This window comes from Dendrobates tinctorius, unplaced genomic scaffold, assembly GCF_039654945.1.
Source record: "Dendrobates tinctorius isolate UK_male_01 unplaced genomic scaffold, ASM3965494v1 ptg000304l, whole genome shotgun sequence".
Classification (NCBI taxonomy): Eukaryota; Metazoa; Chordata; class Amphibia; order Anura; family Dendrobatidae; genus Dendrobates; species Dendrobates tinctorius.
The window spans coordinates 19,990-37,291 of record NW_027361971.1 but is presented as its reverse complement, the minus strand read 5'-3'; the positions used below and the strand labels follow the sequence as shown (position 1 = coordinate 37,291).

The 17,302-nt window shown below is 48.0% G+C and overlaps 2 protein-coding genes across 3 annotated transcripts in view; one reads left to right on the top strand and one right to left on the bottom strand.

The window, feature by feature from the left end:
* PIGW (phosphatidylinositol glycan anchor biosynthesis class W) overlaps nt 1-7,504 on the bottom strand; it is a 45,611-nt gene extending 38,107 nt beyond the window's left edge. The window contains exon 1 of the mRNA XM_073560738.1: nt 7,197-7,504. The gene's annotated coding sequence lies outside the window, so the exon portion shown is untranslated. The remainder of the gene's footprint in view (nt 1-7,196) is intronic.
* Nucleotides 7,422-17,302, top strand: part of LOC141073494 (unconventional myosin-XIX-like) — a 28,144-nt gene continuing 18,263 nt past the window's right edge. The window contains exon 1 of one of the 2 annotated variants that reach the window (XR_012226973.1): nt 7,422-7,547. Coding sequence is in view for 1 of the 2 variants with exons in the window: in XM_073560739.1 (XP_073416840.1) it covers nt 7,518-7,547 (30 nt within the window). In the remaining variant the exon portion in view is untranslated. The remainder of the gene's footprint in view (nt 7,548-17,302) is intronic. The other variant, XM_073560739.1, reaches the window with a different exon arrangement.

The following is a 17,302-nucleotide window of genomic DNA, read 5'->3' as shown; positions in this document are numbered from 1 at the left end:
CGGAAGGTGAATATAACCCGTTTATTTTTTTAAAATTATTTTTAACATTCTATCTTTAACTATTGATGCCGCATAGGCAGCGTCAATAGTAAAAAGTTGGTCACATTTGTCAAACACTATGTTTGACGAATTTGACCAACCTGTCAATCACAATCCAAGTGATGCTTCAAATCACTTGGAAAGTGCTTGAATTTCGCATGCGAAAATCGCGGGAAAAACGGGAAAAAAACCTTCAAAAATGTGGAAAAAGACGCAAAGAAACCCGCACGTTTTTCCTGGGAAGAAGTGCGTTTTTTTCTGCATACGTGGGCACATAGCCTAAGACTGAATAGTTTACAGAATATGTGTTAACTATTTCTTGACTGCCCATAGACTAAACATTTGGGTAGTCCACAGTTTATTCTACACTGATGTTCTATAATGGAAATGCAGAGTAAGTAGCTTGCTCATGAGATGGAGCTGTGGCGATGGGTAGCTGGCTGTCAGACACAGCCAACTTCCCACAGAGATGGCAGGCATGAATTATTATCACGTTTGCCTTCCTGACTGCTATGTACACAATGTAGGAAGCAGTAAAAGTGCTTCCCTCTCCGGACCCAGTGATCATGTGATTGCTATGTATAGGGACTGAGCAGGAGCTGCTGGGTCCTAGGAGACCCAGTCACCTCTGCTGTGCAGCCAGGAGGCTCGATTTCCCCTGTACCTGAGGCTAATTTACTAGCGCTCGTTAGTGTACATGCGCACAACCTTTTCAGGCAGATTATATGTGGAATCACCTAAAGAAGCGCTAAAAAAAGAGCCAAAAATAATCAACATGCACAACATAAAAATGACTTGCCTGCATATGTTCCTCGGAGCTTATTTTAATTGCTTCAGGTTTCAAAAGCGACCACTCTTCTGGTTATATATGACATTTTTAACCCCTTCACCCCCCAGGGTAGTTTGCACGTTCATGACCGGGCCAATTTTTACAATTCTGACCACTGTACCTTTATGAGGTCATAACTCTGGAACGCTTCTATGGATCACGGTGATTCTGACATTGTTTTCTCGTGACATATTGTACTTCATGTTAGTGGTAAAATTTCATTCAAATAACTTGCGTTTATTTGTGAAAAAAACGTAAATTTGGCAAAAATTTTGAAAATTTCGCAATTTTCCAACTTTGAATTTTTATGCCCTTAAATCACAGAGATACGGCACACAAAAAACTTGATAACTAACATTTCCCACATGTTTACTTTACATTAGCACAATTTTGGAACCAAAATTTTTTTTTGTTAGGAAGTTATAAGGGTTAAAAGTTGACCAGCGATTTCTCATTTTTACAACACCATTTTATTTTTAGGACCACATCACATTTGAAGCCACTTTGAGGGGTCTATATGATAGAAAACAGGGCTGTGGAGTCGGTAAGCCAAACCTGCGACTCCGACTCCGACTCCTCAATTTCCCTTACACCGACTCCGACTCCAACTCCGACTCCGACACATATTGCTTATATTTAAGTGAAAAATTTATTGTAGTACAATGTGAACCTCAGACATTTAATCATTTTTATGATCCAATAATCAAGATATTTAGATAGAACAGAATATATATTGGTGTACTACCCGGTTTTCATTCTTTTTGGTACAGATACGATATGGATAGACAGATATGGATAAATGGATAGATAGAGCAGATTTCTAATCTGCTTTTGCTATTGAAAACATTATCTATGAGCTCAAAAACCTTTCAGGTGATGCAGTTTTTTAAAAAGATGATCAGCTTTTGCAGCTGAAAAACGTATTTTCAAAAAACACAGGAAAAACGCTGTGTGTGAATGTAGCCTTAGATCAGGAATATAACAGCCATTTATAGGACATTTCATAACTTTCCCAAATTCCTATGAAAAAATATTCAGCACATCCTGCATTGAATTACTGTACCCAATTTATTATATATTTTAGGAGTCGGAGTCGGTCCATTTTATACCGACTCCAACTCCGACTCCACCAAAATGAGCACCGACTCCGACTCCACGACTCCGACTCCGACTCCACAGCCCTGATAGAAAATACCCAAAAGTGACACCATTCTAAAAACTGCACCCCTTAAGGTGCTCAAAACCACATTCAAGAAGTTTATTAACCCTTTAGGTGTGTCACAGGAATTTTTTTGAATATTTAAAAAAAAAAAATGAACATCTAACTTTTTTTCACAAAAAAAATACTTCAGGTTCAATTTTTTTTATTTTACCAAGGGTAACAGGAGAAATTGGACTGCAAAAGTTATTGTGCAATTTGTCCTGAGTACGCTGATACCTGATTTGTGGGGGGGAACGACTGTTTCGGCGCATGGCAGAGCTCAGAATGGAAGGAGCGCCGTTTGACTTTTTCAATGCAAAATTGGCTGGAATTCAGATCGGACGCCATGTCACGTTTGGAGAGTCCCTGATGTACCTAAACAGTGGAAACCCCCTACAAGTGACCCCATTTTGGAAACTAGACCCCCCAAGGAACTTATCTAGATATGTGGTGAGAAGTTTGAACCCACAAGGGCTTTACAGAAGTTTATAACGTACAGCGGTACAATTAAAAAATCATATTTTTTCCACAAAAATGATCTTTTCACCCCAATTTTTATTTTCCCAAGGGTAACAGGACCCTAAAAGTTATTGTGCAATTTGTCCTGAGTATGCTGATACCCCACATGTGGGGGTAAACCACTATTTGGGCGCATGTCAGAGCTCGGAAGGGAAGCCGCGCCATTTGACGTTTTTGGCTGGAATTGAGATCGGACATCATGTCGCGATTGGAAAACCCCTGATGTACCAAAACAGTGGAAACCCCCCACAAATGACACCATTTTGGAAACTAGACCCCCTAAGGAACTTTTCTAGATGTGTGGTGAGAACTTTGAACCCCCAAGGGCTTCACAGAAGTTTATAACATAAAGCCGTACAATTAAAAAATCATATTTTTTCCACAAAAATGATCTTTTCACCCTCAATTCTTATTTTTCCAAGGGTAACAGCACCCTAAAAATTATTGTGCAATTTGTCCTGAGTACGCTGATACCCCACATGTGGGGGTAAACCACTATTTGGGCGCATGGCAGAGCTCGGAAGGGAAGCAGCGCCATTTGACATTTTTTGGCTGGAATTGAGATCGGACACCATGTCGCGATTGGAAAACCCCTGATGTACCTAAACAGTGGAAACCCCCCACAAATGACACCATTTTGGAAACTAGACCCCCTAAGGAACTTATCTAGATGTGTGGTGAGAACTTTGAACCCCCAAGGGCTTCACAGAAGTTAATAACATAAAGCCGTACATTTAAAAAATCATATTTTTTCCACAAAAATGATCTTTTCACCCTCAATTCTTATTTTTCCAAGGGTAACAGCACCCTAAAAGTTATTGTGCAATTTGTCCTGAGTACGCTGATACCCCACATGTGGGGGTAAACCACTATTTGGGCGCATGGCAGAGCTCGGAAGGGAAGCAGCGCCATTTGACGTTTTTGGCTGGAATTGAGATCGGACACCATGTCGCGATTGGAAAACCCCTGATGTACCTAAACAGTGGAAACCCCCCACAAATGACACCATTTTGTAAACTAGACCCCCCAAGGAACTTATCTAGATGTGTGGTGAGCACTTTGAACCCCCCAGTGCTTCACAGAAGTTTATAACGCCCGGGCGTGAAAATAAAAAATTCGTATTTTTTCCACAAACATGATCTTTTAGTCACCATTTTTTTATTTTCCCAAGGGTAACAGGAGAAATTGGACCGCAAAAGTTGTTGTCCAATTTGTCATGAGTATGCTGACACCCCATATGTGGGAGAAAACTACTGTATGGACACACGTCGGGGCTCGGAAGGGAAGCAGTGCCATTTTGGAATGCAGACTTTGATGGAATGGTCTGCGGGTGTCATGTGCGTTTGGAGAGCCCCTGATGTACCTAAACTATTGAAACTCCCCACAAGTGACCCCATTTTGGACACTAGACCCCCCCACGGAACTTATCTAGATGTGTGGTGAGCACTTTGAACCCCCAAGTGCTTCACAGAAGTTTATAACGCTCGAACGTGAAAATAAAAAAATCATTTTTTTCCACAAAAATGATATTTTTGCCACCAATTTTTTATTTTCCTAAGGGTAACAGGAGAAATTGGACCCCAAAAATTGTTTTGCAATTTGTCCTGAGTAGGCTGATACACTACATGTGGGGGTAAAACACTGTTTGGGCGCATGGCAGAGCTTGGAAGGGAAGGAGCACCATATGACTTTTTCAACTCAGAATTGGCTGGAATTGAGATCAGACGCAATGTTGCATTTGGAGAGCCCCTGATGTGCCCAAACAGTGGAAACCCCCAATTCTAACTCCAACCCGAACCCCAACACACCCCTAACCCTAATCTCAGCCCTAACCCTAGCCCTAACCCAAGCCCTAACCCTAGCCCTAACCCTAATGGAAAAATGGAAATAAATACATTTTTTTAATTTTATTATTTTTCCCTAACTAAGGGGGTGATATCGGGGGGTTTGATTTACTATTTATGGCGGTTTTTATGTTTGGCGGCTGTCGCACGCTAAAAGACGCTTTTTATTGTAAAAATAGTTTTTGCATCACCACATATTGAGAGCTATAATTTTTCCGTATTTTGACCCACCGAGTCATGTGAGGTCTTATTTTTTGCGGGACGAGTTGACGTTTTTATTGGTACCATTTTCGGACACGTGACATTTTTTGATCGCTTTTTATTCCGATTTTTGGGACGCAGAATGAACAAAAACCAGCGTTTCATGAATTTCTTTTGGGGGAGTGCGTTTACACTCTGATAAAGCGGTTTTATTCTTCGGGTCAGTACGGTTACAGCGATACCTCACTTAAGTCTTTTTTTATGTTTTGTCGGTTTTATGCAATGAAAACTATTTTATATAAAAAATAATTATTTTTGCATCGCTTTATTCTGCGAACTATAACTTTTTTATTTTTTCGCTGATGATGCTGTGTGGTGGCTCGTTTTTTGCGGGACAAGATGACGTTTTCAGCGGTACCATGGATATTTATATGGGTCTTTTTGATCGCGCGTTATTACACTTTTTGTTTGGCGGTATGATAATAAATCATTATTTTTTGCTTCGTTTTTTATTTTTATTTTTTAAGGGGTTCGCTAAAGGGGTTAACTAATGGGACAGTTTTATAGGGCGGGTCATTACGGACGCGGCGATACCTAATATGTGTACTTTTATTGTTTTGGGGTTTTTTTTATTTTCAAAAAATGAATTTATTGGGGAATATTTTTTTTTTTTTTTTTACTAATTTATTTGGCGATTTTTTTAAAATTATTTTTACACTTTTTTTTAATTTTTTTTTTACTTTATTACATAGTCCCAGGTGGGACATCACTGTCCTGTGACAGATCGCTGATCTGTCACATCACAGATCACTGTGACAGATCAGCAATCTGTCACAGGCATTGAAGAAGACTTCCTCTTGCCTGCGCTTTGCAGGCACTGAGGAAGCCAGCTTCCTGCAGGCCCCCGTCGCCATCTTGGATTTGGGGGCCTGGAGGAAAGGAGTCCCCCGCAGCAGCGCTGCACATTGCGCTGCCGTGGGGGGCTCAGGGAAGCACAGAGGGAGCCCCCTCCCTGCCGATGCTTCCCTTTAACTCCCGGTACACCGCGATCATGTTTGATCGCGGTGTGCAAGGGGTTAACGTGTCGGGGGCGGTCCGTGACCGCCCCTGACACATTGTGCCGGGTGTCAGCTGTGATAATCAGCTGACACCCGGCCGCGATCAGCGGCGCTCACCACGTGGGCGCCGCTGATCGCGGTAGACGTACTATCCCGTCCATGGGCATAGGGGCCCGGGTCCCATGGACGGGATAGTACGTCGGATGTCAGGAAGGGGTTAATATATATTCCAAAAAAGGTGGAATCTAATTTTTTTTCACAATCACTTTACCTAACTTTGTATGATGAACTAAACAGAACATTGCATGCAAAAAAATCCAGTCCTCACACGGCTGGCGATGTGGACGGGAAAAGTAAAAACACTATATCTCTTGGAAGAATGGAAAAAACCTTTAACAAAACACAGTGAAACTGTCCGTATAATTACTGCAAAATATTATTAGCACAAAAAAGTTATAAACAAGACAAGAACAATACAGCACTGGGATAGATGAAAAAAGCACAAGTGCAAAAAGCCGCATAGACCAGGCAAAGGAGAGCATAGAGCCCATCCCAGAAAATAAACATAGAACCACCATTGCGTCCCGAAAGGGGGCTTCACACATAACGATATCGCTAAAGCGTCACTGATTTTGTAACGCAGCAGCGATATCTCTGTGTCTGACACTTACCTCCGACCGCTCCCCCACTGGTTATTGCTGATCGCGCGAGAACGTCCTGGACCGTTTCTCGTCGTCAGCTTCCTGCTGTGGAGACGAGCGACGCGTGGACGCGGGCGGGAGGACGTCTTCATCGCCTCGTTTGACAGGCAAGTAGCGACCCCCGTCCCCAGCGATGTTGCTGGTGAGATCTGCCTGTGTAGCAGCTCAATAGCGACCACTTAGCGATGCACCAGCGATCCTGACTGCGTCATATCGTTGTCGGGATCGCTGGTACATCACTAAGTGTAACGGGTCCCTAACATAATAGAGGGGGAACCCATGTGGAGCACATGTATAAATAGCCATTATTGGCAGGTAACATGATTTAAGTATCATAATCCAATGTGCACCTTGTGGATCTCCCAGATATAAACCATTACATCATGCACATAATTGGACACTGAAGGATGGTGGCCATACCAGGATGCCTCGCTGTCTCCTCCCAACCCGTGTTTCGGCACTCTCTTGGAAGAATGGTTGAGAAGGAAAGTGCAAAAAACTAATTTTCAAGCAGTGGTGAAAGGGTTATCCAAATACTAATGTTCATGCTAATCGCAGAATGAACAGTAGCATCTTGTTAACCCTTTCAGGATGAGCCACTGGACACTTTCCTAGTAACAATCAGAAATGTGAGTAGAAAACATTATGGTATGCTGGCGCCCTCTAGCGGCCACAATGACGTACTGCAAGCATCCAACACAAACTCGTTAAAACCATAAATTCAGGCAGCACACATGCACGGGCCGCCACGTGTTTCACATTGCTTGCTTTTATGTCCCCAGACCAGCCGTCATTGGTACTCACCACTGCGGGCGGTCTACACAATGTCAGCACTGGGGGGGACGCGCTGTGTGAGCGGCAGAGTACGTGGGTGCAGGGCCGTGAGTCATCGCCGCTCCCGCTGCACATTCCCTCCGCGGTGAACGAGGTGCTGGTGGCCGGACCAGTTCCCTCAGCAGCCGCCGAGTTCCGGGATTCCTGGCGGTGACGCCGACCAGTCAGACCAGGGCGCTGCTGTGACGCCGCTGACGGCGGGCTGGGTTTGATCTCCAGAATGACTTCCCTTGTCCTTCAGACGCTAGGTGTGTTGGGACTGTGAGGACCGGCAGCATATGGGTCTTCACCATGAGTGCTGCTCACCAGGAGACGCCGCAGGTGAGTGGCGCTCAGCACCAGCTGCAGGACAGAAGCGTCTCTGCAGGACAGTCGTGATGGCACCACTGCTTCGTTCTGTACATAGGTCCGACTGTCTGTGCTTCCCCTGACTCCTGTGTGCCAGACCACTGCTCCCATACTTGTGTCTGCGCTGTACTTCCCCTGACTCCTGTGTGCCAGACCACTGCTCCCATACTTGTGTCTGTGCTGTACTTCCCCTGACTCCTGTGTGCCAGACCACTGCTCCCATACTTGTGTCTGTGCTGTACTTCCCCTGACTCCTGTGTGCCAGACCACTGCTCCCATACTTGTCTGTGCTGTACTTCCCCTGACTCCTGTGTGCCAGACCACTGCTCCCATACTTGTGTCTGTGCTGTCCTTCCCCTGACTCCTGTGTGCCAGACCACTGCTCCCATACTTGTGTCTGTGCTGTCCTTCCCCTGACTCCTGTGTGCCAGACCACTGCTCCCATACTTGTGTCTGTGCTGTACTACCCCTGACTCCTGTGTGCCAGACCACTGCTCCCATACTTGTGTCTGTGCTGTACTTCCCCTGACTCCTGTGTGCCAGACCACTGCTCCCATACTTGTCTGTGCTGTACTTCCCCTGACTCCTGTGTGCCAGACCACTGCTCCCATACTTGTGTCTGTGCTGTCCTTCCCCTGACTCCTGTGTGCCAGACCACTGCTCCCATACTTGTGTCTGTGCTGTCCTTCCCCTGACTCCTGTGTGCCAGACCACTGCTCCCATACTTGTGTCTGTGCTGTACTTCCCCTGACTCCTGTGTGCCAGACCACTGCTCCCATACTTGTGTCTGTGCTGTACTTCCCCTGACTCCTGTGTGCCAGACCACTGCTCCCATACTTGTGTCTGTGCTGTACTTCCCCTGACTCCTGTGTGCCAGACCACTGCTCCCATACTTGTGTCTGTGCTGTACTTCCCCTGACTCCTGTGTGCCAGACCACTGCTCCCATACTTGTGTCTGTGCTGTACTTCCCCTGACTCCTGTGTGCCAGACCACTGCTCCCATACTTGTGTCTGTGCTGTACTTCCCCTGACTCCTGTGTGCCAGACCACTGCTCCCATACTTGTGTCTGTGCTGTCCTTCCTCTGACTCCTGTGTGCCAGACCACTGCTCCCACACTTGTCTGTGCTGTACTTCCCCTGACTCCTGTGTGCCAGACCACTGCTCCCATACTTGTGTCTGTGCTGTACTTCCCCTGACTCCTGTGTGCCAGACCACTGCTCCCATACTTGTGTCTGTGCTGTACTTCCCCTGACTCCTGTGTGCCAGACCACTGCTCCCATACTTGTGTCTGTGCTGTACTTCCCCTGACTCCTGTGTGCCAGACCACTGCTCCCATACTTGTGTCTCTGCTGTACTTCCCCTGACTCCTGTGTGCCAGACCACTGCTCCCATACTTGTGTCTGTGCTGTACTTCCCCTGACTCCTGTGTGCCAGACCACTGCTCCCATACTTGTGTCTGTGCTGTCCTTCCTCTGACTCCTGTGTGCCAGACCACTGCTCCCACACTTGTCTGTGCTGTACTTCCCCTGACTCCTGTGTGCCAGACCACTGCTCCCATACTTGTGTCTGTGCTGTACTTCCCCTGACTCCTGTGTGCCAGACCACTGCTCCCATACTTGTGTCTGTGCTGTACTTCCCCTGACTCCTGTGTGCCAGACCACTGCTCCCATACTTGTGTCTGTGCTGTACTTCCCCTGACTCCTGTGTGCCAGACCACTGCTCCCACACTTGTCTGTTCTGTACTTCCCCTGACTCCTGTGTGTCAGACCACTGCTCCCATACTTGTGTCTCTGCTGTACTTCCCCTGACTCCTGTGTGCCAGACCACTGCTCCCATACTTGTGTCTGTGCTGTACTTCCCCTGACTCCTGTGTGCCAGACCACTGCTCCCATACTTGTCTGTGCTGTACTTCCCCTGACTCCTGTGTGCCAGACCACTGCTCCCATACTTGTGTCGCTGTACTTCCCCTGACTCCTGTGTGTCAGACCACTGCTCCCATACTTGTGTCTGTGGTGTACTTCCCCTGACTCCTGTGTGTCAGACCACTGCTCCCATACTTGTGTCTGTGCTGTACTTCCCCTGACTCCTGTGTGTCAGACCACTGCTCCCATACTTGTGTCTGTGGTGTACTTCCCCTGACTCCTGTGTGCCAGACCACTGCTCCCATACTTGTGTCTGTGCTGTACTTCCCCTGACTCCTGTGTGCCAGACCACTGCTCCCATACTTGTGTCTGTGCTGTACTTCCCCTGACTCCTGTGTGCCAGACCACTGCTCCCATACTTGTGTCTGTGCTGTACTTCCCCTGACTCCTGTGTGCCAGACCACTGCTCCCATACTTGTGTCTGTGCTGTACTTCCCCTGACTCCTGTGTGCCAGACCACTGCTCCCATACTTGTGTCTGTGCTGTACTTCCCCTGACTCCTGTGTGCCAGACCACTGCTCCCACACTTGTCTGTTCTGTACTTCCCCTGACTCCTGTGTGTCAGACCACTGCTCCCATACTTGTGTCTGTGCTGTACTTCCCCTGACTCCTGTGTGCCAGACCACTGCTCCCATACTTGTGTCTCTGCTGTACTTCCCCTGACTCCTGTGTGCCAGACCACTGCTCCCATACTTGTTTCTGTGCTGTACTTCCCCTGACTCCTGTGTGCCAGACCACTGCTCCCATACTTGTGTCTCTGCTGTACTTCCCCTGACTCCTGTGTGCCAGACCACTGCTCCCATACTTGTGTCTCTGCTGTACTTCCCCTGACTCCTGTGTGCCAGACCACTGCTCCCATACTTGTGTCTGTGCTGTACTTCCCCTGACTCCTGTGTGCCAGACCACTGCTCCCATACTTGTGTCTGTGCTGTACTTCCCCTGACTCCTGTGTGTCAGACCACTGCTCCCATACTTGTGTCTGTGCTGTACTTCCCCTGACTCCTGTGTGCCAGACCACTGCTCCCATACTTGTGTCTGTGCTGTACTTCCCCTGACTCCTGTGTGCCAGACCACTGCTCCCATACTTGTGTCTGTGCTGTACTTCCCCTGACTCCTGTGTGCCAGACCACTGCTCCCATACTTGTGTCTGTGCTGTACTTCCCCTGACTCCTGTGTGCCAGACCACTGCTCCCATACTTGTGTCTGTGCTGTACTTCCCCTGACTCCTGTGTGCCAGACCACTGCTCCCATACTTGTGTCTGTGCTGTACTTCCCCTGACTCCTGTGTGCCAGACCACTGCTCCCATACTTGTGTCTGTGCTGTACTTCCCCTGACTCCTGTGTGCCAGACCACTGCTCCCACACTTGTCTGTTCTGTACTTCCCCTGACTCCTGTGTGTCAGACCACTGCTCCCATACTTGTGTCTGTGCTGTACTTCCCCTGACTCCTGTGTGCCAGACCACTGCTCCCATACTTGTGTCTCTGCTGTACTTCCCCTGACTCCTGTGTGCCAGACCACTGCTCCCATACTTGTTTCTGTGCTGTACTTCCCCTGACTCCTGTGTGCCAGACCACTGCTCCCATACTTGTGTCTGTGCTGTACTTCCCCTGACTCCTGTGTGCCAGACCACTGCTCCCATACTTGTGTCTGTGCTGTACTTCCCCTGACTCCTGTGTGCCAGACCACTGCTCCCATACTTGTGTCTGTGCTGTACTTCCCCTGACTCCTATGTGTCAGACCACTGCTCCCATACTTGTGTCTGTGCTGTACTTCCCCTGACTCCTGTGTGCCAGACCACTGCTCCCATACTTGTGTCTGTGCTGTACTTCCCCTGACTCCTGTGTGCCAGACCACTGCTCCCACACTTGTCTGTGCTGTACTTCCCCTGACTCCTGTGTGCCAGACTACTGCTCCCATACTTGTGTCTCTGCTGTACTTCCCCTGACTCCTGTGTGCCAGACCACTGCTCCCATACTTGTGTCTGTGCTGTACTTCCCCTGACTCCTGTGTGCCAGACCACTGCTCCCATACTTGTGTCTGTGCTGTACTTCCCCTGACTCCTGTGTGCCAGACCACTGCTCCCATACTTGTGTCTGTGCTGTACTTCCCCTGACTCCTGTGTGCCAGACCACTGCTCCCATACTTGTGTCTGTGCTGTACTTCCCCTGACTCCTGTGTGCCAGACCACTGCTCCCATACTTGTGTCTGTGCTGTACTTCCCCTGACTCCTGTGTGCCAGACCACTGCTCCCATACTTGTCTCTGCTGTACTTCCCCTGACTCCTGTGTGCCACACCACTGCTCCCATACTTGTGTCTGTGCTGTCCTTCCCCTGACTCCTGTGTGCCAGACCACTGCTCCCATACTTGTGTCTGTGCTGTCCTTCCTCTGACTCCTGTGTGCCAGACCACTGCTCCCACACTTGTCTGTGCTGTACTTCCCCTGACTCCTGTGTGCCAGACCACTGCTCCCATACTTGTGTCTGTGCTGTCCTTCCCCTGACTCCTGTGTGCCAGACCACTGCTCCCATACTTGTGTCTGTGCTGTCCTTCCCCTGACTCCTGTGTGCCAGACCACTGCTCCCATACTTGTCTGTGCTGTACTACCCCTGACTCCTGTGTGCCAGACCACTGCTCCCACACTTGTCTGTGCTGTGCTTCCCCTGACTCCTGTGTGCCAGACCACTGCTCCCATACTTGTGTCTGTGCTGTACTTCCCCTGACTCCTGTGTGCCAGACCACTGCTCCCATACTTGTGTCTGTGCTGTACTTCCCCTGACTCCTGTGTGCCAGACCACTGCTCCCATACTTGTGTCTGTGCTGTCCTTCCCCTGACTCCTGTGTGCCAGACCACTGCTCCCATACTTGTCTGTGCTGTCCTTCCCCTGACTCCTGTGTGCCAGACCACTGCTCCCATACGTGTCTGTGCTGTCCTTCCCCTGACTCCTGTGTGCCAGACCACTGCTCCCATACTTTTTGCCAGCCATCCCCTGAAATTCCTACGTGCCAGGCCACTCCCATTCCCTGACCTGCTGGTGTCAGGCCACTCCTCCTATCTTCTATTGCCAGACCTGTCCTTTCCCTGAGATCCATCCTTTAACTACACCTGTCCTTGCTTCAGAGTTTCTTTGGGCCAGGCTGCTCGTCTCTCCGGGCGTCAGCCCGCGCGGGGCAGGCTACTTCTTTTATTCAGAAGTCCTTTGTACAAGTCCAGGCCATTCCATAGCCCAGAATTTCTATTTGCCAGACTACCTGCTGATTTCCTCAGACCTCCTCTGTTCATTTCCCCAGATTTTATTTCTGATGGGCTACAACTTTCCCAAGACCTTTTGTTCTGGCTACCTTTCCCCCTCTCTTCTTTTTGGGCCAGTGCCACTCTGTGACCCACACTTCCCTTTGGGCCAGTGCCACTCTGTGACCCACACTTCCCTTTGGGCCAGTGCCACTCTGTGACCCACACTTCCCTTTGGGCCAGTGCCACTCTGTGACCCACACTTCCCTTTGGGCCAGTGCCACCCCGTGACCCACACTTCCCTTTGGGCCAGTGCCACCCCGTGACCCACACTTCCCGTTGGGCCAGTGCCACTCCCCTTTGTCGTTAGATTCATGGTGTGGCGGAAATCTGCACTCCGTCAGATTGATTTGCTTTCTCTCATAGTTTCATGGCACACGTGAGTTTGTTTCATAGCTTGTCTAGAGTAGGTAATTTTCATAGTATGACATGAAATAGGTTAGGGAAGAAGGTGTTACGTGTTGGACTTCAGAAGAGCGTGACCGCCAGCTGTTTTATGTACATGTAGGAGTTTTGTTGCAGTGTGTTATGTGGGAGATTTTTAGTCCTCCTGCTGTAGCATTGAGCGTTGAATTGCTGGTGATTGCCACTGTGACTCGACACTGTAGGGTTTTTCACTTGTGGCAAGGTACAAGCTGTGCAGCAGATCCCTGTGTAGGGATGTAGCTTGGTCAGCCATAGAAATGGGCAGCCACTGTGACAGAAACCACTGGAGCCATAGGCGGAGGAGGACATGACTTGGGGATGGGTGGACCTTTACTCCTGCAGCTTTTTTGGTATAGTGGTTTAGATTTTAAGCAAGAGTGATGTTGCTTTCAGAGTAAGGAGCCCAGTATGTCTGTGCCTGGGGGGTTACTGTGAGGAGGGTGGGGCTTATATAGAACAGGACATCTTTCTCTCTCTTTCTTGCACAGGATGAATAGGAGGAAGCATTTGCCGCCCCTGTTTATAATCATTGTCCTAAAACGTTTTAATTATTGCTTGTATGATGAATGCTTTATTGTATTTTTGAAATTACCATTGTATATTTTGTTCCAGGTTCAATTTTATCATGGCTATAAAGAGTTAACAGCATTAACCTTCTAAGCCCAAGGGAAGGGCCATCCTTCAGCCATGGTTCCCTAGAGGTTTCCTCCACAGGGGGGTTTTCCTCTCCTGAGCGCTGTAGGATGACTCTTTGTGAGTCGGAGGTTTGCCAAGTTAGTCCCCTTAATGCTTTTGCAGGGACTTCTAGTTTATAAGTTTTACTAAAGTGATTTATTAAAAAAAAAAAAAAGTGTCAAATGTGAATTTATAACCCGTCACAGCTTTGCGGTTTAGGAGTCAGGTGAAGTTGCAGACAAGTTAAGGTGGACTCATTTTAACTAATAGAAGATGTATAACCTCATGGTGGTGAACAGGCTCGGCTTTGGTGGCCAGCCTCAAGGACGTTGTAATGTCAATCGGGGCGGGCACAGTGGTTAAGCACAGGAGTGAGGATAATAGGGTCATTGGTGCCCTGAAAGTTTACAGGCTCTGCTTGAATTGCAATCCAGTGCATGCCGCCCCTTTATGGCTGTCTGTCCTGGTTCTGTATGTCAGACAGCTGGGGATATCACAGTACTTGTCCTATCCCAATGTACTAGCACTTCACCTGACTCCTACTGTGATTGTTTTAATCCTGTGATTTAAATAAAGCTGTGGCCATTTTGACAGCCAAAATAATGTGTTGTGTATTTATTCTAGTGCCTAGGTTTATTGTAGTTATGGTGGTTTTAAGATGGAGTGGGGGTCCGTCCCATATCCATAAGTCACGTGTTAGGTTCCGGGTTCCTGCCGCTGCACAGCAGGAATCCTGAGCCTTGCATTCGGCAGTCTCCCATTCCCCTTCGGCCGCAGAGGAGCCTGCTCACCAGACTCGTTGAGCCCGGTGCTCTGCTCAGACCAGCTCTGTGGGCTTGGTTGCTGCTGCAACCTCTGGTCCAGCTTTAGCAATGCATGCTGGTCAGCAGCAAGCCACTCCAGGGACTAAGTCCTCCTTTCGGTCCACTGAGCATGCCCGTGGGACGATCTCTCTTTGGAGATCGGAGGTCACATGCTCAGGTCCTTCTCCAGCTCGGATTGGACCATCAGAAACGTCAGGAATGTCCCGGAAGGACTCTGCTATAAAAGGTTTGCATGGCCGCTCGGCCATGCGCTAGTATAGACTGCATTATCAGACTATTAGGAGTGAGTGATGTATGAATGTCTCTGGTGAATGACTCATTGGAAACCCCTACCCTTGGTACGCATGTATTGTGCAGCCTAGCCTGTTAACCGCCCAGGCTTAGGTGTAGGTAGGACAGAGTCTGATACAGGCATCAGTGTCCACTGGTGGCTCGGCATGCCACGGTGCACGTGCTCGATACTCCATAGTCAGCGTCTCTAGTGGCGTCCGCAGGTTCGACGCCTCGCGCTCAGAAGGTCTAGAGGGACTCTGACCCCATGTCCTTGGGGCAGAGGTCTGTGACTGCTTTCTGTGCGCTCTGTGGCCGGGCTCTGTGAGCTAAACAAGCACCGGCATTTATGTTCTGCGGTAGCGCGGCTCTGTGAGTTAAGTTCGTTTCTGTTCACACTGGGTGGCGTTAACCCACGTGTGATCTTTTCTACACCGCTTTATACTTCCGCCATTACTAAGCAGCAGTTTACCACCCCTGCACGGTGGACCCCGGGCTGCGAAAGCACCTTACTATTATTTATTATATGGTGCGTTCCGCCAGCCCTAACAGACTGGACTTGTCCAGATTAAGATTTTTTTTGCAAGCAGGAGTTGGGTTCTGATGTGCATTGCCGCAAGGTTTAGCTCAACTTTGCAACTTATCGAATTTCAATTGGTAAAATTGATGTAGGCCATAAAAAATATAGCCATAAAAGATGTTATGCTATTTTTAACCTGTTGGTTATAGAGCCCTAATAGAGTAACAGTTGTTGTTTTTATTCACCCATTTAGACAGGCAGATACTCTGGAAACAAGCATTCCAAGGGGACGCTTGTTACCAAATTATCAACCTGTCTGGACAAGCCATCAAGCCAACAAAGAAACACTCGTTAGTCAGATGACATGATTTTTAAGGTAGCTTAAAAATCGCCTTTCTCAACAGCACATCGTCCTTTATAAGCAGGAGTTTTGGTGTTGCTAATGCAATCATTCTTGAGCTGGTCCTCGGCTATGTCCTTACCCACAATTTTTTTGTCTTTAAAGACAATTTTTATTTACAGAAGCGCGATACAGCCATGGGGCGGCCTGCGCGCCCTCGTATGCCAATTTCTTCCTTGGCACCTGGGAGAGTAATTTTTGGCAACGAGGGCCCGCGTGGCGTCTCCCATGTACTGTGCTGGTATCGCTATATAGATTATATTCTATTTCTGTGGGATGGGATGGCCGACCAGCTCGGGGACTTTATGAGCACTTTGATAATACTCTTAACATCTGTCTTACATATGTGTTTGACGCAAGGACTGTGGACTTCCTGGATGTGCGTCTGGAGGTTGGTTCTGACCGGCGCATCCAGATGCACGTCTTCAGGAAGCCCACATCCGTTAATTCATTATTACACGCTACTTCTGCTCTTGATTCTGCCACCATTAGGGCTATTCCGGTCGGACAGTTTCTCAGGATGCGGTGGATATGCTCCACGGATGACAAATTCGAGACGCAAGCCCTTGATTTGAAAAATCATTATTTGGCACGTGGTTATAGCCGGAGATGCATCAAATTTGGCTATAACAGGGCTAGACACACTCCACTCGGCAGTTTATTACATCCTGTGAAGAATAGAGATGGCGAGGGAGTTGGACCAATCCGGTTCATCTCCACTCATAATCATGAATGGCACAATATGCGTGCAATACTGAAGACACTGGTTGGTTCTTGGGACGGATCAAACTTTGGGGGCCTTCCTGGGTCGCTCTCCCTCAATGACACCTAGTAGATCTAAAAATCATAATGATTTGATGGTTCAGAGTCACTACATCCCGGCTCCCAGTTACTTTTTTGGCACTAGAGGTCCTATTTGTGGCTCATTCTCGTGCTGGCACTGTCTTGCCTTCGCCAATGTCCTGCGCTGCTCAACCTTTAGCTCATCAGACAGGATGAGAGAGTTCCAGATTAGACAAAGAATTTCCTGCGGAACTTCAAACGTGAGTTACTATGCCACGTGTCCGTGTCCCAAGATATATGTGGGCCTAACCATCAGAGAACTTAGGGTTCATCTGCGGGAGCATGTGCGGCCAAGACAGTGTCTGACATTGGGGACCTTAAAACGATCCCCCGACACTTCAAATCAATCAATCAAATTTATCATCGCCAAGTACATATTACATATATACAAGGAATTCTTTGTGGCAAAGAGGCAACATAATATATAACAACAGATACAACAAGTAACATCTAACAAGACAGATACAGTATATAGTCTACACATGACGATTTAATTGTTGAACAGAGAGTGGATAGAAGCTGTTCATATGGCGGTTGGTGCTGCATTTGGGGACT